At 39.5% G+C, this 27,349-nt stretch overlaps 2 protein-coding genes across 6 annotated transcripts in view; one reads left to right on the top strand and one right to left on the bottom strand.

Moving 5' to 3' along the window:
• The first annotated feature begins 2,050 nt into the window (after positions 1–2,050).
• On the top strand, positions 2,051–9,982 carry NXT2 (nuclear transport factor 2 like export factor 2). The gene is made up of 4 exons (XM_062502932.1): positions 2,051–2,110; positions 4,127–4,213; positions 5,233–5,377; positions 6,247–9,982. Exons 1-4 carry the CDS (start codon positions 2,096–2,098, stop codon positions 6,423–6,425), a joined length of 426 nt encoding a protein of 141 aa, XP_062358916.1. The 5' UTR covers positions 2,051–2,095; the 3' UTR covers positions 6,426–9,982.
• Positions 9,983–12,019: 2,037 nt separating this feature from the next.
• Positions 12,020–27,349, bottom strand: part of ACSL4 (acyl-CoA synthetase long chain family member 4) — a 58,332-nt gene continuing 43,002 nt past the window's right edge. For all 5 annotated transcript variants that reach the window (XM_062503206.1, XM_062503203.1, XM_062503202.1 and 2 more), the window contains 13 exons: positions 27,040–27,217; positions 25,264–25,373; positions 25,039–25,177; positions 23,513–23,663; positions 23,190–23,313; positions 22,359–22,430; positions 20,671–20,810; positions 20,057–20,229; positions 19,775–19,849; positions 19,355–19,546; positions 18,709–18,823; positions 17,862–18,019; positions 12,020–16,050 (listed from right to left, as the gene is read on the bottom strand). In XM_062503206.1, coding sequence (XP_062359190.1) covers positions 15,893–16,050; positions 17,862–18,019; positions 18,709–18,823; positions 19,355–19,546; positions 19,775–19,849; positions 20,057–20,229; positions 20,671–20,810; positions 22,359–22,430; positions 23,190–23,313; positions 23,513–23,663; positions 25,039–25,177; positions 25,264–25,373; positions 27,040–27,217 — 1,785 coding nt within the window. In that variant the 3' untranslated portion in view covers positions 12,020–15,892. The remainder of the gene's footprint in view (positions 16,051–17,861; positions 18,020–18,708; positions 18,824–19,354; positions 19,547–19,774; positions 19,850–20,056; positions 20,230–20,670; positions 20,811–22,358; positions 22,431–23,189; positions 23,314–23,512; positions 23,664–25,038; positions 25,178–25,263; positions 25,374–27,039; positions 27,218–27,349) is intronic.

Raw genomic sequence — 27,349 nt, forward strand, 5'->3', positions numbered from 1 at the left:
AACAAGCAAATGTAGTGACACTTTGAACTGACCTGTTCTGAAAATTTATTTCCACTTGGGACTGCTTTGAATGGAGTAAAATGGAACAATTATTTGTACTTGATCTCAGCATATCCCATTGGATACAATTACCACTTCAATATATACAAGTCCTGTTTTTCTTTAAAAAACAAGGGAGGCATTTATCAGCATAAGAGTCATTACATTCCTGCAGTTCTGGTATAGCAGAAATTTGAGGTGGAGCGGTCACGGTTGAGAGTCCCCATGGGACTCCAACAAGAGCAGGTTCTGCCCAGGTCCACCTTTTATGCTGGCAACTGGCTAAATTAGGCTTTCTTAAGTCAACTGTAGTTTAGTAAATCCCAAATCCTACTTTAGCATTAATTTTTTTTATCCAGCCTATAAGTCAAATATCTGAGACCTACTCCCAGTTCTCATTAAAATCAACAGATCAAATCTTTGAGTTCTCATTCAGCTCTTGCTCAGGCAAAACCCTCAAACACCGAGTCATGATCCAGTTTCACAAGAATCCCATTAATCAGAGTCTGTCTGTATTTGGCCTGTGTCAGTTGCTTTCCTTGTTTTAGGAGACAGTTCATCAAACTTCTGTACTCTGGGAACATTCCTGCACTCTCTGGTAATTTTATCAACAGTTGAGAAACCTGCCTTTCACAAGAACACCTCACTATTCACAAAGATGTTCAGTCTTAGAGAACAGCCTGGCCTCAAGACAGCCTTTGGAGATCCTCCTTTAGCAGCTTGAAAGCTGAAGTGTGTGAATTGCTGTCCTCGAGGGAATTCTTCGTGTAAACATCACAGTTTACATCAGAGTTCTGCTGAAGCTTGGCAGTGGGACTTTGGGAACAGGGATGCTGCAAGTCCAGGAGCACCGTGAAGGCAGAGGAGCCTCACAAGAACAGTCAAGAACAGTCAACCTACCAGCTTAATTCAATGACTGACTCAGGCCATGCAGTAGTGCTTTGGTCTCTATTCAGTAGAATGGCTACAGAAATTTGAAAGATTTGCCTTCTGCTGCTCCCTGGACTTGCCCTTCAGTATTGGTTACAGTGCTGCAGTGAGGTTTTGAGGCTGCAGGGTTCAAGAGTGTTATGATTCCAGTGATGTAATGTATATTTTGAATCAATAAATTAAGAAGTATTGTAGTTTGTTGGGTTCTTTTAACAGTCAATTTTCCATGGAAATCTGTCCGTGTTAATTGCATAATCTTAGAGGAAAATAAATTAGAACCTATTGAAAGTTACAAATCCATTAATCCAAGTCCAGCAAGACTATTTGCAAAACTGAGACCTGTTCATTTTGTCAAGTGTAATCAGGACCCAAAGGCCTAATTTTAGTCTGTAACTGGGGTCATTACAGAAATGTCAGAGTTTGCTGTGACACAGGGCAAGGTTCATTTGAAAAGTGACCTGGGTAAGATGCATCCCGTCTTCATTTTTGCATAGGTCTTAATACAAATGTGCATGATTGTCACATGAGGGTTCTATGAGAAAATGTGAACTCTTCACCTTACTGGAGACTGAATCCCATTTTTATTCAGTGGTCATTCCTTGCCCAGTATCAAATAACTTACAATAAAAATCTATGTAGTTTGTCAGTAATTCTGAAATTATTCATTGCTTTGTTATCAGTTTTAATTGGTTTTAATCAACGGCTGAAAATAGAAGAAAATATGGCCTAACTCAGATGGCTGAGTGCATTTCTGAAATCTTGATACATCCTAACTTCAGTAAAGTTAGTTTTAGTTTCTTTGAGTAAATTTGACTGAAGTTCTAAAGCAGTCACTTCTAAGAATTACTCCGTACAAAAAGAGAAATATATAATACTATTGGCTATTTAGTTGTGATTACAATTGTAATTCTTTTTCCCCAGTATCAGCTCTTTGCGGATATTTCCAGCAGCACTGATTTGAAATGTTGGTAATATTGATTCTGGAAGGAAACTCCCGCCCGCAGCCGGACCTTGTTTGTAGGCGGAACGCCTCTCAGGGCACCGCGGCGGAACGCTTTCGGCGCAGGACGCGCGGCCGGAAGTGGTGGAGCAGTGCACTTCCGGCGCCCTCCCGCCTCGCCTCCCCATGGCCGCGTCCGTGGTGAGTCCAGGCCGCTCCGGGAACCGCCAGGAACCGCGGCCGCGGGGAGGGGAGCGCGGAGTGCCCGCCTCGGGAGGGTGCTGTGTGTCAGAGGGCGGGCGTGGGAGCGCGGGGAGGCCGTCGAGAGTGTCCTCGCTGCTTGAGAGACGGAACGGAAGGGCGGCAGCGCCTCAGCGCGGGGTGCGGGCAGGGGTCACTCTCACCCTCCGGAGGGTCCCCGGGGCAGGGCAGGGGCCCGTGTGTTGCGGCTTCAGCGTCCTCGTCCTTTGTCTTAGGGCAGAGAAGAGCTCAGTGAGGCCGTCGGTAGCAGCCGTGTGGGTTGGGAAACTGCTTGGAGTTGCCGTTAGAGTCTTCGAGAAGTTGATTTTGGGGTTGGTTGGTTGTTTTTTTCAATTACGGCATTCTTGCTAAAAGAAGGAGGGTTTCTGAGTGAGGTGGTTGGACGTTGGAACCCGAAGGAACTGTCACCGTCTCCATCCTCGGAGATGTCCAGACGTGGCAGGAGACAGGACAGAGGACACAGAGCGGTCAGATCCAACCTGGAATGTGGATCAACCTTTGGAGTCAGCTCTGCTGTGAAAAGGGGTTAGGACCAGATGACCTCCAGAAGTTTATTCCAGGCTAAATTGTTTAGAGTTTAAAACTTTTTGGTCGTTATGGCTGTAAAAACTTCCCAAACCCGACAGTTTATTTCCTATTAGACTTCTATTGCAGGTACCCCAACAACTCGTTCCAGTCTCCTGATATTTCTCCAGTGCCCAAGGTCATGCCCATTCCATCTGCTGGGAACTGGATGTTTGGTGCTGGTTGGGAAGGGTTGGTGTGCAGTGTGAGCTGGCTGAGGGCTCACAGGCCCCTGCTCTCACTGCCACAACAGGCAGAGCTGCAGTCACTGTTCCCAGGGGCAGGTCTGACACTCCTGTCTGCAGAATTTCTCTGGGCACTTTTTGGGATTGGCATTAGCCTGTGAGTTTGGGAATTGCTGGGGAAGGTAGGAAGTTTGTGTCCTTGCAGGGGGAGAGAAAAGATAGTGCACAGAAACATGTTTGGCTTTGTTGAATAATCAGGTATTATTTGATAGGCCTTAGTTACTTTTCAGATTGAAGCTTTCTTTGGTTATGACTGTGTCTTGTGTTAATGCTGGAGAAATTCCTGGTAGTTCTGGAATATATTCAGTAAAAGCAGCCAAAGGCAGTGAAATTGTTCAGCACAGATTGAGTTGCAGATACTGAGAGAATAATACTGAAATAGGACAGTGATAAATAATAGCATTTTAAATAATTGGTGTTAAGAGGACCAAATGCAGGTTTATGGATGCATGGACAAGAAATTCAGAATCTGCTTTCCAGGATATCCCAGTTCAGGGTCTGTAAGAGATCAAGGGCCAAACAGATGAACAAACTGAGCAAATAACCCAGTGAGATCACAGTGCAGTGGTGGGACAACAAAGGCTGTTACCTGGGGTTGAATGAAAGTAGAGAGATGTAAAGAAAATGTAAGGTGTCAGGAGAAGTGTTTGGTTTTGTGATCAGTACTAGAAGGAATACATCCAGATGTTGGTGTTCTCTCTTTTGCTATATTTTATATTTCTGTATGTAAAGCTATGTTAAAAAATGAGACTTGGATGGCAGTGTGATGGGGTTCTTGCTAATTCTCAGAAGTACATTAATAAATCTTGCTCCTTATTTCAGAACAGCCATCACAGCAACAACTGTTTTCCTTGAATAATTACCCAGCCACACTACCTGCAACCATCTGTAGCCCATTTTCCAATGTAAATATTTGCAATTTAAATACAATAAATATATCAGCATTCAAAATTAATGCTGAAACTGTCAGCTGCCTAACAGCTGGTACTTCTACAAGTAGAAAAGGAATTTAGAATAAATTTCAACATTATTTAATGTCATCTCTTGGTGAGGATGGAAAAGACCTGTCAAAGTGAATTGCAAGAGAAATTGAGTCAATGATTGGGTTGCATAACTAAAGAAATTTGATATTATTTCTTCCATCCAGGATTTCAAAACCTATGTGGATCAAGCTTGTAGAGCTGCAGATGAGTTTGTCAACATTTACTATGAGACAATGGACAAAAGAAGAAGGGTATGTAGCTGTTTTGACAATAATTAAAATTGTCTTGGCACTTTTTATATGCATTTCTGTCATTACACAGAAAGCACCTGAACACTGGTTACCCTGTGCTGTACTGGCCATAGTAGAACAGGGCAGCTGTTCCTCAGGCTGCCCTGCAGAGGATTTTGTGTTCCTGTGCAGCCTTGCTATAAAAGGGGCTGTTCAGAAAGTGCCTTAGACTTCTCATGACCCTCATTCAGTTGGTGTGCAGCTATGTCTTACAGGTACAGTGTTTGGTCAGTATAGGGAAGCAGAACTTGCTTTATTTTCCCTTGAGGTCAGGATTTAACTACTTTTTCCCCAGACTTTTTCAACAGCAGTTATCACTTTTGGTTCTGGGGTTCTTTGGAGTGCCTGAAGTGTCTTGGAGCCTAGTCTTTGGAATTTTAAATGTATTGTGGTTATGTGAAGGTACCAGCACATGAAAGCACCATGTTACTTCACAGTCACTTTGCACATGAGCAGATTGGACAGGGATGTGTTAGCACCTTAAAGGAGAGTTGGGCAGTTACTCAGCTATGACAACTTATTAAACATTTAGGACGTTCTGGTATGCTGCTGCCCTTTTCAAGTTTTTCCTGCTCTTGTTCACTTCTTTTTATTAACCTGAAATTATAATTTCCCGACCTACACTGTATTGTGTGCACACTCTCCCTCTCAGAAATAAAAAAAAAGTAAAATCAGTGATAAACTTATTGTGGAAAGGTAGCACTGGCCTTCTGTTAGCAGCTACCTCAGTTATGTCATTACTTTTGTTGAAGGGATATTATCAGTATTTGAGACATGAGTCACTGTGCCACTCATAAAGGAAAACGTATTTGTTAGTTTTTGGTCAGGAGCACTGGTTGTTAAAAGGAGCTACTGTTTCAGGAAGGCATTTTATCTGTCAAAGTAACAGCAGCAATCAGTAATTCAGAGTGTAAGTTTTGTATGTTGTCCATTGTATGTTTACATATTTTTCCTAAATGTATATTTTCATAATCACTCAGGCTTTAACCAGACTGTATTTGGACAAAGCCACATTAGTTTGGAATGGAAATGCAGTGTCTGGGCAAGAAGAGCTAAATAAGTTTTTTGAAATGTTGCCATCAAGTGAATTCCAGGTTAATGTGTTGGACTGCCAGCCTGTTCACGGTAAGGTTGTATTATAATTTATTTAGTTGTTTTTTCATTTTTTTTGTAACTGTTGAAAGGGAGCAATTATAATAGTGCTTTTAGAGAAAATACCGAAGTTTTAAATGTCAAGTTGTGCTTAAATAAAGCACAGATCAAGAGATGTGGCAACTATACACTTTTTTTCATGTCTGGGAAAATATTTTAAGGACTTTTTTTTGTTTAGTTCATATTCAGACATGATCTGTTTTCATGTGTGGAAAAAGCCTGGCTTATCAGGTTGTGTTGTGCTCGGGAGACCCCTATGGTGGCCTCTTGTACTGACCTGCAGTATACTGTGGAACAAATCATTATTGATCTGTATGTACTTTGATTTCTTTACATCTAGAATAGGCATTAAGTTCTTTAGATTTCTGATTAACAACTCCTAAAGAAAGGCTTACATAATTGAGAAGTTAGTAAACTGCTTCTAATGGATGTTTTGGGAATAAAAGTAAGGGAAAAGCCTGTGGTCAAACACACTTGCTTTGCTCTGTTGTGGAAAAGATAAAATTTCTAATAACCAAGGGGAAAGGTATATGCAAGTTGCTAAATATCTATATGTGTGTATATCTCAAATAATGAGAGCTTATTCTAAGCACAAACAGAGGTGTTTGTCAGTGCTCTAAAATGAAGAGCAGGAGGTGAAAATGGCAAAGCCGTGTTGGTGAACCCACCGCTGTCTGTGTAGAAACTCTGCACCAGAGCTGCACTTCCCTGCCTGTACCCAGCTGTCAGCCTGGCGCAGTGTAACCAGAGTTGAACCAAGCTTCTGTGTGCATTTCCTGCCTCTTTACCTGCTAGTCTTTGTTTGAGTTGTTTTCTTCATCATTTCATACCTCCTTGTGAAGAGCAAGCTACTCAAGGCCAGACAACAGTCCTCGTGGTGACAAGTGGGACTGTGAAATTTGATGGGGATAAGCAGCGCTACTTCAATCAGAACTTCCTGCTGACAGCACAGGCCACCCCCACCAACACCGTGTGGAAGATCGCCGGGGACTGCTTCCGCTTCCAGGACTGGGCCAGTTAGCAGGGCCCGGCACGGGGAGTGAGCTCTGGTTCGGCACCTAGAGTCCGCTGTGCAGGCAGCTGCTCCCACGCAGGGAATGCACGCGCTCTTTGTGTTGCATCTCATGTTATGGACGGTCTGCAGATGTTTGGGGGTTGATTCCAGTGACCACAGCTTTAGTAATAAAATGTGAGAGGTTGCTTGTGTTAGTTGAATTTAGTAAAGTGCTAAAGGCAGCGAGCTGTACTCGAATCATTCCTAAAATGCCTTACGTGCAGCTATGCTGCCACTGCTGAGTGCTCAAACTGTTCTGTTTGAACACAAAATTCTATTCATGTACAATTCTGACCAAACGTAATTTTTTTTCAACTTGAAAAGATCTGTTTTTACAGTAGCATCTTCTCTCTTTTGAAGAAGATGCTCGTGGCATGAAGATGTAATTTTGAAAGCTCCCTACTCCTGGCTTTAAGAGGCTGGGAAGGATCGCTATGGTTTCTACTGTTAGTGAAAGGAGCAAATCCAGCTCCTGAGTTTGTAATCTCTCAATCCATTAGAAAGGTAACGTTTACCTTCTCTGATGCCAAAGGACTGTATCTCTTTGGGTTTCCTCTAGGTCTGAGCTCCCCAGACTTTGGTTGTTAATTCCATGGATTCATATGTAGGGCATGCTGAATGATTCAGAGCTCCTGTGCCAATAAGTCTTCACATACATGTGAAGGACTTCAGACTGATTATTTTCCTTTCTAAGTCTTACCGTGGCCTAGAAATAGGTCGTATACATTAATTGAAATTTCAGTTTTCTGTTGGCTTTAGTTCTGCATTCTGTTGCTTTGAGGTTTGGATTATTTTTACCATATTAAGTCTGCAAGTTTTGAATCCTTTCTGTCTTTTCAGGAAACACTGTAGTTAAAAAGTGGCGCTGAAAGTGTGCGTTACTGTGAAGCCTTCAATTTTTCTCATCAGTACTGTTACTCAGAACAGGTGCTTGCATCATTTTCAATTGAGAACAGCAGCTCTGCACTGCTAACACTGTCTTTCTCTCATGCAGATTTTTACTGTATTTTTCATGTTATTTTTAAACATTGCGTTTAATTATTGATTCTGGGGTTTTGTGTGTCTTGCTTTAAATTTGTAGTTTAAAGCTTACAGCTACTTTGAAACACTTTTTTCAAGACTAAGTTAAGAGAGTCCACCTTAACTTTGGAACTTAAGAGCAAATCTGAGTATCAGCAGCTTTGTTTCAAACTGGTGCATTTCTGTTTTAAGCTGAGTAAAACAAAAAAACAAACCCAAAATGTAGCTGTATGGCTGTAGCTGTATCCCTGAGCATAGACTTGCTTGTAACTAAAAATACAGGAGGGGAGCTTCTAACTTTTGTCCTAACCCATGTTTGAATGACAAGAGCAGTCTGAAAGCAGCTCACTTGTTCAGTGTCTTAAATGGAGAAAACTGTGAAAATGAGCAATATCTCACTTGTGTAAAACATCTTAAAGCATCTGTAGTTTGCGATGTAATCCTACAAACAATGGGATGTTTAGCTGAAATGAGTGGCTTTATTTCCTTTTCAGACTCTCTAGTCTTTTCACCAGTAAGTTAGAATTAGTAACCTGTCTCTATTCAGAGGCTGTTTATGGTCAAAATTACTGTGTCTACCTATTTTTCAGGCTGAAGAGTTAGAATTCCTGCAGAACAGTGCAAGAACAGAATTTTTGAAAATTGTAAATATTGTAATAAATACATTGTTATTTCTGTATGTAGTGAAGAATCATTCTATTTAATTAGTGTTTGTTCTTAAGAGAATACGTGATGTTCATATATTTGTATTTCCTCTAGATGATTGAAAAGAAAGCATCACCTAAGCATGCCTGTAACTGGTACAGCATTGTTGAGGTGTGACACTGGCGTGGTGTATTCTATTAGCTGTTTGTTGATTGTGTAAGTGGTGTTACAGATCTGCTTTGCATACACAAAACAGGTTTTGCCTTTTAAAATGCAGCAATGGGTGCAGCTGTGGCATTGGCTTGTTGGTCTTTGAAGGCAGTCACCAGAACACACACTTATATCAGTACCTGGTAAGCTTGTGCTGTGAATAAATACTTAATGGATATTTTTATCCAAGTTTGAATTTGTATAATAATTTTAAGCTTTTTCTAGGCGGACCGGCAGATTCAAAATATACGAGGCAATGTTTCAATGAATCAGATGTGATTCTCAATTATTTTCATGCTATTTAAATGCAAGCTGCTTTTAAATCTGACTTTTGCAATTAATATTATAAAAACCGACCAAACAAAAAAAACTTACCACTACCTGGAATATGACTGAGGAAGATAAATAACTGGTCTAGGTGGACAAACCCAGTTAAAACTCAAGAATAAGATCTGTAGATGGAGTAGGACTTCGTATGCATACCCAGAGGTTTTGTAGGGAAATTTATTGGAATGCAATTGCTTCAGGCTAGGGAGAGGTACCAGTTATTCCTGCCTATTTCCATCCTCTCCAGTGAGGATTACTTGGGGTGATTCAGTACTACCATAATTAGCTCTTGCTCTTTATAACTGAAAATGCTGGTTTGCAAAAGATTTTTATTTATTATACTAAGTGGAAATGTTGCTATTAGAATTACGTGGTGGTTTTACAATGGAGTAACTAATGGCACAAACAAAAAATCTCTTTGTTACAAGCTCTGTGCTGCTTGTTAATATTCTGTGCTGAAATTAGCAGAAAACACAAAAATGCTTTCATTTCGTTCTGTACAATCCCCTACAGCTGGTTTAGTGTGACTGTTGCTGTCTCTGCTGCAATATCCAAAATTTACAATGGGCATCTATGTTTGTGCTTGAAACTGAACTGGAGTTAATGCTTCCATTTCTTTGTTCAAGACCAAATTAACTCCTGTGCAACCAGTCAGTGAAACAAAGCCAGCTGAAGAGCTAAGCACTTCCACATGTGAAATTGTAGCAACTGAAGACTTGAGAGAGCTTCTCTTTTGTGTATGTTCTCTGTGTTGTCTATAGCAGTCACTGCTTTTTTGTTGCTGTGTTCTTTTAGCATACTACAGTTAAATTGATTTAAAAAGCCTATGTTGGAGAAAAGGGATTTGTTCTGATGGTATGAATGGTTTGTTCTGATATGCCTGTGCTTCCTTAACCTGTCTGGAGAAAAGCACATTGTAAAGAAATGCTGTTTTACTGGTAAAATAACTTTCCACACTTTAATATATTTTGTAAGTTTTTGAAATTGTTTAAGATGTCTTGTAAGATTAATTTAAAAAAAACAAAAGAACCAAACAAAAAAACAAGGGAAAAAACACCACCAAAAAACCCCCAAACCTACCAGTTACTCTACCTTTTATTATTAATACTATTATTATAAATTTTCATAGCTTGTTCTTATGATATTAAAAGTGAAAGAAATAATTTGTGGCTTCCTTATCTTTACTACTTGTGTTGTAGGTCTGAGTTCTGAGTGGTGCAGGGGCACTGCAGAACAGGCTGGCACCTCTCTGTCAGGGTAAAATGTGAATAACCCTATGGCAAATGCCCTGCCAAAAGCACTCTTAAGCAGTAAATGTTGAGCTGCCCAAAGTAACTATTTCAAATTAACATATCCCTCTAAAATTTGCTAAAGTTTAGACTCTTCTCCAACACATACCTGGATGAAGTCAAACAAAATTTGAGCCAGATTCTTGGGTTGTAAATATTTTCACTGAGAACATGTTGTGCTTCTGCTGTTTCTCTAAGAAGAAATGAAACACTGAAATGAGAAATGCTTTTTGTGATAATTCCAGTGATTTATTCACTGTTTTGCTGTTTATAACATTAAATTACTGATGTACACTTGCTCAGTGTAGACAGCAGCTTTTAAATGCTAACACTGCAAAGCTGAAGACGCTCACGCAAGGTCAACAGTTGCATGGAAACAAATACTGTTCTAGAAATGTGGTCTGGAATATATTGGAAAGTTCTTGCTGTTTTTGGGGGTATAGATGTCAGTAAGGCTTTGCAGGCAATTGCTCTTGGTAATGATCCCGAGCGAGGCTCTGACAGCTGATGCAGTCTAAAGATTTATGAGTGCTGGGAAAAATAAATCAGCCCAAACCAGAAGATGTTTTTGCAGGTATGTTGAAAGTGGATCCAGAAATTGCTCCTTTTGCAGAATTGCCACTGGGCTGAAGAAAATAATATTTAAGTCTTCCTAGAAAAGGAAGCTTCTCTTTTTTGTTCCTGACTGCCAAAAGGTAGGACATGGACAGCTGGGCTTACTCCTTCAGAAGACTGGGTTTAATAATATAAATTGGGATTGCTTCAACTCAAAAGGCAGAAGGTAGAGTAGGGCAGGCACCTATAGAGAACAGTGATCCATTCTTCATGTTCACTCCTTGGGGGAGCACAGTAAGTAATAGACTGATTTATATCTGGTAGGAAAAGTTTGGGTTAGTTGTTTAAAACAATTAAAAATCCTAGAAACAACTCCGAGGGCTGGAACAACATGTGGACTGAGGTCATAATTTCAGCTGCTCTGCTAGAAGTAGTCCATAACTGTTTCAAATTGAAGTCTTTTCTATGTTTTCAAAAAGTGAAACATATGACACCTTTTTCTTTTAGCATTTAAATTGACAGGAGGTCATGTCTTGGAGTGATGGGCATTCCTGCTCAGAAATAAGAGATAACATAGAGGTGGTGGGCAAACCTCTGTATTTGGAGACATGTGAGGGTAAATGCAGAAAGCAGGTGTGACAAACAAGTAGTGACCTCTGGCATCTCCAGTAGTGTTCATTAACCACTTTACTGGTGTTTCAAAATGGGAGAACAAGGGGAAAACTCAACAGTTTGTGATGTGGTTTTGGTTTCGTTTTTTCTTTGTTTTGGTGCTTTAGTTATTTTTTGCTTTAAAAGTGCAAGTGAAGTCTGTGAGGATCAGACACTGGCCAGAGCTCTGTTTGTCTAAATTAATTAGCACTGGTCTAATGTCAAGGCTACATGCTTCCACCTGTGATATTCAGCTTCATTAGAACACTATCAATCTAGAATGGGTTTCATTTTCTTCAAAACGTGTCTCTCCCCAGTGAAGGTGTATAGCAAGATCCAACCTATTACAGCACCCAGTAGCAAAGCAATAGTGCAAACATTACCCCATTTCTGTCAGAACTCATTCAGATTAAATTATGTGAAAATGACAGGCTAAGTACAAATGTATATTTGATATATCCAGCCCTTATCCTCCATGGCTGATGTACTTCTATCATAAAGCAATCACTGATCCACTTTGCAGAGCACTGAGTTAACTGGAATTGTGTTTTATTAATCCAGGTAATGTCACACAGAGTTATTCTGTGTATTGCTTGCAGTTCCATGTAACCATTGACTGCAAGTTTTGTTGATTGCATTTTGTAGATGACCTATGCATCATCTTAATGCAAAAAACCCACCAGATTTATTATTTTTAAGCTTTGAGTGTGTAAATTTTAGCCTTCAAAAAGGAAATTGCTTTACTGTCATGTAAATAGAGCTTAGCCATTGGGTAGGCTCAGTATGAATGAAAAGAAAACCCACCACAAACAAAATTAACCAAACAAAGCCAAGGTACGAACAAACAAAAACCCCAACACACCAAAACCAAATACACAGTAAGAATTTATTTCTTGTTTTGCATGTAATTGCAAAACAACACTAATTTATTGTTAGAATACAACACAGTTATTTGAAACTATTGTTCTGAGATGTGGTAGATTAAGGTTGTTTTTTGTTTTTTTTTTTTTTTTTATCTAGTGAAAATGAGTGACCCACATTCTGAACTGGTGTTCTGTTCCTTTTATAGCCTGCCAGTGTGCTGGAAATTGCAGTTTGTGCTGGAGGAGCTGGCAGGCAGCACCCTGCAGGTGATGCTCTGAGTGGCTGTCACTGTGACTGTGTGGGGTGGTTTACAATAGTACTACACACCACCTCACCTGTTCCTAAGGGAGTAACTCCTTCCTCTCCCTCTTTAGGCTCATTTTTTCCCCCTTTTAAGCCACTTAATGACATCTGTACCTGTTGCAGGCACCATTCCCGTTGTGTCATGGCCAGGACCTGTCCCTGCCAGCCCCACCCATGGGTCGTGCCAAGGCTGTTCCTCAAAGGCTTTGCTGAACTCTCATTGACACTGAGGCTCTGAAGATTTTCAGTGGGAAAGATCTTGGGCAATTAGTTCAGTATTTAGTAAGGAATTGGTTAAAAATCCCGTGTTTCTTTTAAAACACTAAATCATCCATTTCACTTCATGCAAACTTTCACCCTGTTCTTCCTCTTTCCCAGGGGCCAGCTCTGTGCCTTTGTCAGAGCAGCTGTACATGGAGTGGCAGGTTAATCATCTTGTGGCACGTGCCATTCCTCCTCAGGCCAGCTAGACCCCTCTAATCTTCCTTCACAGCTAAAGCTTTCTAGTCCCCCTGTTGGGGTAGCTACACTCTGGCTTTAGACATCTTGACAGTGTACTTGGAGGTAGAAGGCCTAAATATAATCTTACACAAGATATGTCCAAACTGAATTTTGTTTCTCTTTGACCTTGTTTCCTCAGTCTTAGAAGGATGATTTAAAATTCTTAACCTGCTTTCTGAAGAACTTCCAGCATTCCAGAACCCTCAGGAGCACATGAACCTTTCCCCCACATTTCAGTCCCACAGGGTACATCGTTTCAGCCCAGCACAAGATAAACAGCACCTTTAACATCTGTAACTATCACATGATTTGAAGTGATTTACTCTCTCATCTCCATCCTAGTTTCTTCTTTTTAATAGCAAGAATTAAGCATTCTTGCTCATTCTCTTTCTCCTCCACAAGCTGTCACAAAAAGGATTTAGAATTCATTCTAATGAAAGATAAAGTTCTTGCCCCACTGCAAGGGATTTGCAAACAGTTCCTGTATTTGAAGGGAGCCTGATGTAATCCTTCCCCTTCTCCAAAGGTGGTTGAAAAGCTGATGATGTAGCAAATTCTCTTTTGCAGTACATCCACCTCTAGTTCATTCTTTACAAGTAAAACCAGGTCTGCTGGAGGCTTGATTTTTATTACCTGATGTATGGACTCACTGCTGCTGCTTTTGAGTAGTCTTTGTAAGGTAGGCTCAGTTTTAGACAGAATGTGAGGCACAGAACAGGAACAAGGAGCCTGTGTACTACAAAGATATTCTGAAACACAAAGCTGTTGAACCATTTAAGCTGTATTCCACTTTTGAAATGTTAACATTGTGTAAGTGTGTATACATATTTTGAAAATAGTGATCCTCAGTCAACCAAGACACAAAAAATAAAACACATTTCATATAAATACATTCATGGCTTTAAAAAAAAAAAGTCTTATAACCTGCTGACAGACTCAAGTGTAAGTATCTTTCTTACGTGTATTTCACTTTTGTGATGCTAATAGGCTGACTAAAGGCTATTAACAGACCAGTTTTAAAACGTGGAAAAATTGGTACCATGGGTCTAGGACCAAGTAATTTTAAAAGTTGCTACTGATATAGGAAGTATTCCCTGTTGACAAAAAAAAACCAAAAAACAAACAAACAAACAAAAAAACCCCCAAAAAAACAAAAAAAAAAAAAAAAAAACAAAACCTGTCTGTATCTTAAAAAAATATTTTTTTAGAAAAGCTAATTTTTTGTTTCATTTAGTGACTCTTGTAGTTCCAAGCACAGCTGGATACTGTCACCTTCATATACCAGATTTTCTTTCTCTCTTTTCCCTTCGGGTTCTTGAAAGGTGAGCTGGCAGTGTTCTGGACTAGCCAGAGAAAATTAATGCATGGTGAAGTCTGAAGTTGGTCCCCAGGAGAAGGGATTGTTTACTTGAAGAGTGTAGAGCCATTATTTATTTTTGCCAAAGTCTATTTTAACTGGAAAATAATACATATACATGCAGAAAAAGAAAAACTTGTCCTGAAACTGCAAGCTTGTGTGTTCAAGAGAAGCAACATACAAAATCTTTTACTTTCTGTACAGTGACAATGCCAAATTATTTTTAACCATAATATACACAATACAAATATTATGAATAGAAATCTATAAATACTTTCAAATTAATTTGCAATACAGAGCAGTCGAGGGCTACAGCTGTACAAAATGTAAGCAACATATATAAAACGATTAAGAAAGTGCAAAGTAGAACAGTATCAAGAGCCTCCACTTTTTACAGCACTTATGGTTCAAGTGTGAAGAGCTGGCAAGGATGCAGAAGCTCAGTTACAATTCAGAAGACACGGTACAGGATTCGGCACACAAAATGATGAACTATTATTAAATTATATCGCCCTCCTTCTTTGCTTCCAGTTAATAAGAGAACATTTTATAATGAATTTCTGGAAAGAGTGATTTGTCCCTTTTTACAAGTTTCCAGGAAACTAAGATTGCCTGGCCACAGACTACTTTTCTGTAAGTAAAACAAAACTGGACAGGGAAAACTCCTGTTGGTTTCTGGTTGCCTTGTCATGCTTAGCACAATTAAAAGGTGAACGGAAATACCTTCCATAAAGGAATGCAGACATTTAAAACCTGATCCTCTAGGTTATGTCCAGGTAACCTGTACCAGTACTCACGTCTAGAGAATCAGTGCCTTAAAAACATCCATCGCCTCTCAAAAAACTCCACCAAAACTCCTCTGAGTTTCAAGTCTGTTTAGAGACCACTGCCCATCAGTTTCACAGCTGTCTGCTAGTCCAGATGCAAGTTCTGCATTCAGGCACTGATTTCTCACCAGCACCCCCAGAGCAGTGCAAGTCTTTGTTTTCTTTTACACTCTGTTTGGTGAGCTGGACATTGAAATACAGTTAATTCAATGCTCTCGAGTGAGATTTCTTATAACACTTGTTTGTAGAAAGCTTTTTAGTTCACCTTTGTTTCAGTAAGTGTACTTTCTAATCTTTTGTAGGCACTGTAAATATTCAAGATACTGATGTGCAGAAGAACCCACCCACTCTCAAGCAGTGCGGTTTTAGTGATCTCTAGCAAGTTCTTGACTACTGCTGTTGTCTTGGTTTTGTTTTTCAATGGAGAAGGGTAGACATTAGATACTCCTTTTCCCTCCTTGCTAGAGGGAAGTATCTTATTACAAGTGTCTTAATAAGACACTTGACAGAAGAATAATCACAATTACATTATTTTTTCCTCTTTGAAATATAGGCCAAACTTCAGCACGAGTTAAAGAGAAGTTGTCAGCAGTCTGAATGTGCTAGAGAAACAATAAAATTACCTGGTCACACTACTTCACATAATGATGTTTGTCTCAAAACTGGAGATGATCACACGAAACTCTGAAGACCATCAGTATCTAATCTGATAATAATTAAGAATTTGAAGTCTAAGATATACTCTCTTTTACTTGATGGAGATTATAGAAACAGTCATCCATTTGGTGTATTTTTTGAATGTGTGATATCTACAGTATACACAGACATCCAAAACTGAGGCATGAGAAGGAACCACCTGCACAACTGCCAGGTCAGCAGAGCTGTTTATTTGCCTCCGTACATTCTTTCAATGTCATTGAGGTAATGGTTTTTCAGTTCTTTCCTTTTCAGCTTGAAAGCATCTGTTACTAACCCAGTCTCGGGGGTCCACGGTTCAGGGCTTAACCGGACCTTGATGGGTATTTCAAACCTTTCTAATTTCACTGCAAGGACAAGAAGAAAGAAAAGCATGACTGTGATTACAAAGCCAAATGAAATACTATTTCAAGTTCCCTAAAAATCTGGTCAGCACCCTGTAGCTTGTAGAATATGCTGTCCTACTTAATGAAATAACCTTACAGAAGGGCCACAGCAAATGTCTTCCTGTCCCATCATTGAATGCTGGTTAGTGTGCAAATACTTTAATAACACTGTGTTTAGAGCTTGCATTGGATGTGACAATGCAAAATCTAAAGCTTGAAACAAATGACTGAGTAGCCTGAAGCTCTGAGACTACTGCCACAAGAGCATACACTGAAATTTATAGTTGTATCTTTGCTAAAGGAATAGAGTAACTAGGTTAATTCAGACTAGCTGGACATGCTTCATATTTAAATTATAATGAAGTACTTGTACACTTTCCTGGTTGAATGTTTCTTTCCTATATTTTTTATTCCTAGAAGTCTGTTTAGAGTTCAAAACTAAGGGACTTCTTTGTATTTTTGTTACATTAGCCACTTATTTTCCCTTCAGCGACAATCAGCGGCTTGGCCCATGCACGGCCTCATTGCAACCAAGGCTGCTTCTCCCTCTTGCACAGGTAATAGCCCAAGAGGGGGAAGCAAAGGAGCAGAAAGGGAACTGCTTCAGGGGGAAGGGCAGGAGCAGCAGGAACAGCACAGGGAGCTGCTGCATGTGCCCAGTACTGCATGAAGTTTGCTACCAGCTCCTGCAGGTAGGCCAGGAATGGGATCCACAGACATGGCCTTGTAGCTGAATTCTAGCACAGCCTCTGGGGGCAGCAGAAGTGGGACCCAGCAGCTCCTCTGCCTTTCTAACTTCACCTGCTGTCAGGATGTGCTGCTGCCTCTTACTCAGATGCGTGCCTGTGCCTGCTCATGATGAAGGTGCATCATGCTCTGCTAAGAACAAGAACTACCACTTTAAAATAGTTTTGAAAAAGGTTTCACATAACTTAGCTGTATCTCAATAGTAGATTACTATCTAGAAGGCAGGAAGAATGTATAAGCAAAGAATTCAAATACACAACCTATATGAATAGTGATTTGCCTAATTCACCATAAAAACCCCCAGGGATTAAAGTGTTTAAAGCTAAGCCTTAAACATATGGATCGACTTACTTTTTCAAGGTAAGCCTTAGTAGTGCATTTCATTCTTGTTTTCTCATTTTCAAAAGGCAGATTCTCCTCTGTTCAAGAGAAATGCTTAGCATGTGCTTAAGTGCAGCTTTTGCTGCATCCTTGTATGAGGTGCCAAGTGCTTTAGACACTTTCTTCCCCACTGAGTTTGTTCATTTTTTTTGTCCCATAAAGTACTGAGGACACTTTTGATCATTCAGTACCACAGCAAAGAACAGCAGGCTTTTAAGCCTCTGCAACCACAAGGATCATGGCTGCTCAAAGCTGTAGGGAACAAAGCTGTATGGGGAAAAAAATGCTTTGAAATATCTTGCTTAACCAGTTTCCTTGCCAGCAAATGCCTTGCAACTTTTCTTCCAATTAACAGCTCTTTCAGACCTTATTTTAACCATATTACACAAGCAATTTGTATTTTTTACAAAATATCTGAAGGGTTTTTTCAACTCAGTTCTGGAGATAAGTAGTATAGTAATCAATACAACCAGTATTATGCAAATTCCTGGGATAATATGCAACAATTTCATGCAGTCTTTGCCTTGATAAACTATTAGTTTTGGCAGATACAGAGAAACTGGAAGAAGGAGCATTTAGTGAGGATAATGACAGTTTTTGCTGGATAAACCCCCATGGCCAGCAGGATGTGCTGTGGTACTTACTCTTGTTTGCCATGTCTTTAATCTCTTGCAGTATTTCTGCTTCCATTGTAGGATGGTTACAAATGTCCACCCAGGTTCCACTGATGCCTTTCTGCTCAGCCAATGCTGTCAGCTTCTTCTGGTTAGGGACCACAAAACTGATCACGTAGGACTGATCACTACACAGAGTGGCAAGAGAAAGAAAGAAAAAAGGTCCAGTCAGGACTTTCATTATAGAGTGTAAATTACAAGCTGTTGAACCCACAGATGCCCAGGGCTTTCTGAACTGGAGTTATTCTACCATATAGAATTCTTCCTGTGCATTAAGCTTGCACATCTGATGGCTTATCAAGAAGATATTCTAAACTGGTTTACATCATTGGGTTTGATCAGAATGAGTCTTTGCTGTCATTTCACTCATGCACGTCTCTGTTTAGATGCCCAACTAGACCTGAGGTTTAAACCCTTCTCTGCAGTTCTCCCTCACACAGGGAGAGAGGGGAAGATACTGGGACTATTTCCCAAACTCACTGGAAAGCTTTGGATCAGGTGCAAAGAGCCCAGATTAACTTTTTCACTGATATTCTAGCCAAAACACATGCTAAATATAATGATATATAATGATAGATATAGTTTAGGGAAAAGGGATGAGATGGAACAGAAGTGTATCTGGATAGGAGAAATGCCAATAGAAAAATAGGCAATTTCTTCAGCTTTTAGGGAATCTGGGAACCTGGGCATCTTCAGACATGCTGTTTCTAACTTGTGCTCTAATGGAGGGGGTTACTAGAAGGAAAGCTATAGTTGGATCAGAGCCTGTACTTCCTGTTTACTCTAAACAGAGTTTCTAAATTAATACCACTCTCACCTTTTGGCATAAGCACAGATATTGTCAATCAGTGGGCAGTTCTTCAGTGCTGCCTCTACTTTGCCCAGAGATACATATTCTCCTGCTTGGAGCTTTACCAAGTCCTTCTTCCGATCTAGGAGTCAGGGGAAGGAGAAAAAAAAAAACAAAAAAAAAAAAAAAAAAAAAAGAAAACAAACCTTGTTTCACTTAAACTTCAGCATTTCCACAGACTCATTTCCATACATACCACATATGTATTTTGTGCTATACCAGATCTTAAGACAAATTTAAAAACAGCTAATAGCTGCCAGATTTATAAAGATTTCTGTACCGAAGTGTTATAGCACTACACTTTTTGTCACACAGTTTGTAGAAAAATACTCTGGTTTTAAAGCTTTGTAATTAGTACAAAATTTAATCTTGTATTTATTCTTTAAAGTCTGTGTGCTAAATTTAGATGATGATAATGTCACAGGAAATGGCATCACTTCCAAAATTTTACTACAGCTATGAGGACTTTTGGAAATGTGTTTTACACCGATTCTATAAACAGGTAACTTTAAGTAGATTAGCCCAGGCAAAGTCAACAGTATTAATAACATGTTTATAATTATGGTTAGTCAGTATCTTCTAATATGTTAAAGTATCAAAAACTGAGGCCCACCTATGATCTGCAGACACCCATCTGGATGAAATTCCCCAATATCTCCTGTACAGAACCATCTCTGGCCATTCTCATCAACAGAAAACTCTTCTGCTGTCTTCTCTTCATTTTTAAAATATCCCATGGAGACATTTGGTCCACCAATTATAATTTCTCCTCTAGGATTAGGCTTGTCTTTATTAGTGTAGCCCCCTGAAAACAACACAGTCCCGAGCAATTATTTTTAACTTGCGTATCTTTCTTCTAAGAAAATACTTTGAAACTTCAGCTTGAAGTTAAAAGCACACTAACTGATGGCTTTTATCAAAGATAAAGAACAATTACTTCATATGCTACACCTAGCTAAGCAGATAGGCAAAGATACCAGTTAGACAAGGGCTAAATTAATTACTCTGAAATCAGAACAATTACTACTCTCACCTTCTTGCCAGTCTCTCAGTTTTATTTCACAACAAATAAGGGGAGCTCCAACTCTGCCAGTGCTATAATCAGCAGCTTAGGGAGAGAACAAGAAAGAAAAGCAAGATATTTTTGTTATTTGAAATATGAATAGGGTGTATCTTACCTCAATTTACTTTACTTCAGAACTACAGCTATAGTATTGTAGCTGTATTCTGACTTATTTTAAAAAAATTAAAAATCACCAAATGTCCATACATATCTATTCTTTAACTTGCATATTTCCACAGGTGTTTTAACTACCTTCTGTAATGGTTCCAGCTCCACACGTTTCTGTCAGTCCATAGCCTTGACCAACAGGACAGCAAAAACAGACGTTCATGAATCTTTGTGTTTGAGGTGAGAGTGGTGCTCCTCCAGAAAGCATCATACGGACATTCCCTCCCAGCAGGGCCTTCACTTTTTTAAACAGTAGTCTTCAAAGAAGGCAAAAAGCATTACAAATTATTCACTTAGCTCACTCTTATAAGAAGATACAAACCTTCTTCCTTCCTTTCTATTTTGAACACCTTAAAAATTAACTTTCCCAGATCTTAGTAGACAGCAGGGCTAATCCAAACCCATTACCTCTTGTGTAGCACTTGAGGAGGCAGAGTTCCTGTAGCTTAACAGACATTCCAGTTTTATCACTTAAAAAAATTCCCCAACAATGCAATGAAAATTAACCAGGCAGCTGTTTGGAAGATTAGTCATTACCATGAAATGTCTGTTTCCAGTAAGAACTTGGACTACTTCAGTTACTCATTAGGTGTTATTTGCATGTCATATGAGAACTGTCTGATAGCTCAGAGGATCATTCTGTTAGACTGTCCTAAGAGATCCCAAGGCAAAATGTACCCTTGGCCCATGTTACTTACATGTTACACAGAGGTGCATCATACCCTCTCTTGATCTGTTCCAATTTGTAGTCATAGCCTATCTTGAACAGAGTTCTCTGAATATAGTTCATCTCTTGAACTTTACTCATGACATTTTTATAAATTCTGTCCATTATTTCCTACAAAGTGTTAAAAAAGGGAAATTACCACATGGGACAGACCAGCATGTGTAAATTAAATCCCATATCATAAGTAATCCCCCCCTCATTATTCTTCCTTTAAAATGGATAATAAGAGTGAAAGTCTTGCATCATGGGGTTAGGTAGTGCTTGAGTGCAATGCTTTTAACATGCAATCAATGAGCCAATTTATAGACCACTGCAGCTTGGAGCTATTACACCTGAACCTGTACTTAAACTGTGACAAACTCATTAAGAAAATTTTAAATTCAAGTTTAACACAATGTCTTTGCTAAAGGTTAGTATATTCCCCTCAAAATGTGTCATGCTTGGGAGTGCTGATGCTGTAGTTTATCCACAGCAACTGGTTAAGTGCAAGGGAATGAACTAAGAGAATTCATGTAACCATTTCCTTTTCCAAGAGAATTCTTCAACTTTCAGAGCAACATGACTGCAGTAATTCTAATTATCTGACAAAAGCCCACCACAATTCTGTCACAGACCAGAGATGAATTTCCATTAAAATAATAAGCTTATGGTCACCCAAATATACAGAACCTAAAACACTGTTCAGATTGGTGAAACATTTAATAGAAGTTTAAAGATTGGCTCCTTCAAATTTGTTTTGAAGCACAATATTTCGAGGTATTTATACTAATTGTCACTCTATTAATTATTAAGATGATGACGAAGCCTCTGTATGCACTTATAATTTTATAAAGCAGAAGAATGCAAGTGACTAAATTGATTTTACATCTCTTGGCTATTCTAAGATGTTGCAGAACAACCAGATCCAACCAAAACTCACTGTTCCTAAATTAGATTAAATCCTCCTACTCACTCCCCACCACCATGTGGCACCATCCAGTGCTACCAGTTTTATGAGCCACAGATGTGACAGGATCCTAAAAGCAGCACCTGTGATGGCAGCACATGTGGGGAGGGCCTTGGCACCAGAAGGACACAAACATTTGCAGAGTTTTTGAACAGCACCACAGCCTTATGGACTGCAGGAGCCTGGTCACTCCCAGAGCAGTGTAACCTGCAGAAGCAAGATTTACAGTCTCTTGATCACTCTTTCCTCTGAGAGAAGGCTAAGCCTGGCCTGCTAACCCTGAGAACAGCAAGAGAAACAGCCTCAGTATCACCTTGACTTGCTAAGTCTGCGACTGAGCCAAATATCCTTAAAGTGGATTCCTTCTAACCACCCTATTTGTGCCTGTGCAAAAAGGAGTTCCAGACTGTGACTGTGTCCTGTTATTGTGTCAGTACTCCACCACCTGTGACCACTGAAACATTTACAGGTTTGGATCAAAAAGGATCTTGGCTTTAGTACAGGCAGACTGTTGTGTTCATCTGCAGCATCAATAATCAGTTCAGTCCACCAACAGCTGGAATGTCTGTGTGTGCTCTTTTCCTCTTAGTAAGAGTTACTTACATGTGAAGAGAAAAACTCTTAGTAAATTTACTGTTAGTAAATGTAATTGTCTAGCATAAAAAAAAAACAAAACATTTTTTTACTGGACATATCTGCTTCTGCATACTTACAGGCACAGCTGCCATCAGTGTAGGCTTAAGTACAGTACAGTCTCCTTTGCTTCCCTTCTTAATTTTACTTGACTGCAATAAGGAAAAAATGTCAATTTATGAAGCTGAAAATGAAACAGCACTTGAAAACTAAAGGACAAACAAAAGGAGGAGATATATTAGCATGCAGTTTGTTCAAATGTCTTCCCCTGTTCCTGTGTCATTTTGCTCCCAGTGTTATGGAAAGGATAATGTTTAACATCTATTTCAACTAAGATACTCAATCTTTTACAAGTTCACTTTGTTTATATTTCTCTTACTTTCTCCCTCAAGTATTTGCTTTCTCCTCCATCTTCCTCTGGGAGCTTGTCCTGCTTGATGCAAATCTCTCTACAAGCAAAACATAGAGGGATCTATTCTGGCTTAATTTACTCTTATTTATCAGAATTGTTAAAGGGAAAAAGGCAAAGGACTAAATAAAAGATCTGCAATAACTGGATAAAGAACTGATAAAGTGAGAACAAAACTCAGGATCACTTTAAACAGTTTAGCTGATCTACTAAGAGCTGTTCTTACCCTGTTATCCAGTGGATAATGCTATAGGCATTTATTAGGATTGCTTTTAGATTTCCTAAGAATCATAAAAGCAAAGGTTTTAATAAAATGTATATGGTACAATCCACTGCTGTTGTTCACCAGGAATGTTAATTCGCATCATTTTCTGAAAAAACTTTACATTTCTGAAGTGTGCCATATACATCAGCATTTCTTTACTGAAGGAGGAAGTTGAACAAGGAGAGAACAGGCTGAAAAGGTGAAGTTTGCTCCCCACCTCGCTCTGCTAGCCCTCACCTGATCCGACAGAGTGAGAGGAGAGGAGTAACCAATCCTGCAGCCATAAGTGATGCAGGAAACTTCTGCTGTCAGTTCTAACACATGGGCCAGAGGCAAATAACCAATATAAGTGTCCTTGGGTCTGGGAAAAAAAAAATAATTAAACAAATCAAACAAGGGAAGTTCACACACACAAGACATAAGTCTTATAAATTAAAGAGTAGTGGCCTTACAATAACATGAAGAAACTTGGTAACAAAATGCCAGCAGCAACTCTATAGATGTGACACTTCTGGAGGTTGTTTTAGCTCTCGTATACAAGACAACCAAGTGGTTCTTACCCCAGTCCAGGTATTCTCTCACACTGTCCTGTCATTCCAGCTATTAAGTTTTTATGCATCATCATCACTCCTTTGGGTCTCCCAGTAGAGCCACTGGTGTACATTACTAAAGCCAAGTCTGTAGGAACAGGTCTGCTTGGCAGAATGCTTGCTAAAAAATTCAGGAGAAAAACTGTTATTTATCTACTTTCTAAATTACTTCTGTAATTAATCAATGTGAAAATGTCTGTAATCTTTGTGAAACAGGTGCTTCATGGAAGGCCAGCACAGCAAGCTGTTGCATGGACAGTGCTGGAGAGAGTAGTTAATCTGGTTTTAAGAGGAAGAGAGGGAAGGCCAATTTTGAAAGGAATGAGTATTTGAGCATCTACACATTCTGGGTGACACTTCTGTCATTTTGGTTTATACCTGACTGAAAGTTTCATAGGAGGAGTTCTCTAGAGACCAAATAAAACTGTCAAAGGCAGCAAAGGGGAGAAACAGTACTGATGATAAACAAAAAGTTAAATAAAAAACAAAACAAAAAACCAACACCCCAAAAAGCTGCAAGTCAGCTTTTCTGTCCATCAATCTTTCAAAGCCAAGGTTGCAGAGGCAAGATCCCTTTTAACTCCCCCCCCGCCCCCCCATTTATTTTTTAAATCTTTAATAAACCTTTCTCAGGTAAGCTGTAGGTTTAGTAGAAAAGCAGTAAGCTGGAACACTTGACTTTTGATTTTTGTTTTAGTCCTCTTTATTCTTAGGACAACAATCACCAGCTTTCATGGCTTTCTCAGTGTCTGCAAGGAGCTTGTTTTTTAGAGAGTAAGCCCAAGAAAAAACACCCACTAGGGTCACTGCTGGTCTGTATCAGCACCTCAGGCTGAGCAGAGATAAGCAGCTGTGATGAATGTGTTTCCCAAAGCTCCTTTGACAGTTTATTTCCTTTATTCCAGAGAGATGTGGTTAATTACAGACTGCTCATGTAAGAACAGGTCATCAGGGTTGGGTTTTCCTTCCTTAAAGCAGATGTTTACAGTCATTCCTGGCTGTCTAATGGAGCAAGGAAGGTAACTCCTCTGGCTTTAAATGCTTTTTTAGCTACAGCTTGATTAAGATAATGGACATTTCCAAGCAAAAAAAACAGAGAAGCTTTAAGTGCTTTCTCCGCTTTTCAAAGAAAAAATAGTGACAGTAAGATAAATAAAAGGTACGAGTAGCAGAAAATGAAACTTTTAAACAGTTTCTATTTCATTTCCTAAAACAAAGATGAAATATTAAATTATCCTGATTATGGTTTAGAAGTTAAAAACAAAGTTTTATCCTGACATACATGACACATGAACAAAAGAATATAAAACAGATTTTATTTTTTTTTTGTTTATTTAAAGGGAGGTAGAGAATGAACTGGCAACCTGCCACTGCCTTTGCTGGCAACACCCTTTGCTGGGTTGGGGGTTTTCTGCTACCCATCCCTCTTAAGCCAAGTCAGATTTTGCTGTTAACACTGATTTATTAGTCAGTTCTCTGTGAACTGATTCACTTACAGTTTTCTGGTTTGGCTCCCAGCTCTTTTACTGCCTGCATACTATGAATCTCCACGTTTTCAGGGTATTCAGATTTATTTACTGTCTTCGTGTCCACATAAATGATATGTTTCAGACAGGAGACTTGTGGCAGTGCAGTCTACAGAAGACAAATGAAATTTTTAGTAGTGTACTGACTGAACTGTAGGGTGTTGCTTATAGCAAGTGAAGATGACACCAAATTACCTTAAGTTTGCTCTCAAGGAGTTCCACACTCGTGACCAGATATGAGGCTCCACACTCGTTGAGACCATAGGTCACTGCCTCTTCACCCAGGGTGGCATAGAGAGTGACAACTGTCACAGGGATGGGAGAGGACATGAAAGAAGGGTACAAGTAATACTAAATGCAAAAGCTCTTGCTTTAGTTTACTGGAAAGCACTCAATTGGGAATTTTCTGATTTGGAAATAAAATAGCTTTTAATTTTTCCACATCAGAAATTTTATGGCACAAGAGACCTCTGGAACAAGGACAGCTGGACAGGATAAAAGCATGGTCAAATTGGTAACAGGTAACTTTTAGTCAGCCCTGAAGTGGTCAGGCAGTTGGAAGGAACCTATAATGGTCATCTACATCCTCCTGAAATAATTCTGCTTTTTCTACAGCAAAAAAGAAATTACCAGAACAAACAAATGCACCAAAACCCAACAATGATGTACAAAGCAATCCCAGAATAAGCAACTAAGAGCAGGTGTTCTGCCCCTGAGCTCTCTGCAACCACAACGTGGGGAGAGATGACACTCAGACATTACAGGGCACCAGCTTAAAGCTGGGCACAGCTACAGCAGCTGATTGCACACTCTCAGCTACTTTCCTTGCTCCCATGGAATTAGTGATGGTGGCAAGACAGAGAATCAGACTAAGGAATTAAGACTGTTTTTCACACTGCCAGATTATTTTTAATCCAGGCTGGCTAAAGGTATGCCATTAAGTGACCCACAGGCACAATGGAGTTCACCTCTCCTCACTATCTCTCTAATGAAAAAAATCCTTTCTTAGTATCATTTGCTATCTCAAACCATAACCTCCAAAGAGCATTAAAAGAATTTAACAGTGCTGTGAGACAGGGTTCATGCAGAAGAGGAAAAAGAGTAATGTTATGCAATTATTTCTTATTGCCTTTCAAAGTACAGGGATCCAGACCAAATGAACTATCATCCCCTACTTCTGTAGCAAGGTCATGTCTTCCACTGCTGCCCCTGAACAGCCTCTCTGCACACTCTGCTGTAGGAGCTGCTCCTCACACAGGCAGTTACTACTGCTGCTGGGAGAAAAAGAGATAGCCCAGTGCAAGCAAAAAAAAAAAAAAAGAAAAAAAGTGCTGTGGGTCACTGTGTTGTGTGCAAAATGGGCACTGGAGTGCTCAGTAACCACTGCAGCTCACCAAGGAGTCTGCATGCATCGAGTCCCACTAGAGATTTCTGACAGCTTGAATTAAAAAACAACCATACATAATTGGCATGAATTTGAGCAGCTTACAAACGTCACCAAAACATACTACTCTCACAGACTATCATATGATTTTGTTTACCATTTTTCTCTTCTGATAACCATTTCATATTTTGGATGTATAATTTAGGATACAGTCAGAAAATATTATAAAAACATCCCGCATTTTGTGGGGAAAAATGCAACTACTGGCATCTTAAATGCAACTACTGACATCTTCAGAATATTTTGAAAAACCTGAATAGAAAGTGTATTACTCAGTGATTTTAACATCTGTAACATTAGTACAATAAAATCATAAAAAACAGTTTCATAAGTATGAGCAAATTAATTTTAGGAATCTCCACAATGCATAGAATAGACTGAAAACTTCTAAGAATCAGACCATCAGCAGAGAAAGTTTATAAAATTCTTACACCTCCAATGACAAGACTGACAAAATACTTAAAAGCTCTATCTGTGCTGGGAAATGATTCTAAAATCCATTAGAAGTAACCAAGGTGAGCACTCACGAGGGAAGTTGTACTTGAAGCAGGTGAGAGCTACAATCATCCACTCAGCTCGGGTCTCACAAAATATGACAACGGTGCTTCTCGGGGTTAGTCCCAGGGCAGTCAGTCCATTCCCCAAGCAAGTAATGCTCTCATTTACTTCTTCATAGGACAACCATCTGTAAGTTCCTAAAATTAACTTGAGAGAAAAAAAACAATGAATTTGCATGACAAGAAGCTTCTGGTATAGCTCTACTGGCTGATGTGAGTTGGTGCATAACACTAAGTACACAGTCTGCTGTTCATTAAGAAATTGCTTTCAGCTTACTTG

This window comes from Cinclus cinclus, chromosome 15 (genome assembly GCF_963662255.1).
Source record: "Cinclus cinclus chromosome 15, bCinCin1.1, whole genome shotgun sequence".
In the NCBI taxonomy this organism is placed as follows: Eukaryota; Metazoa; Chordata; class Aves; order Passeriformes; family Cinclidae; genus Cinclus; species Cinclus cinclus.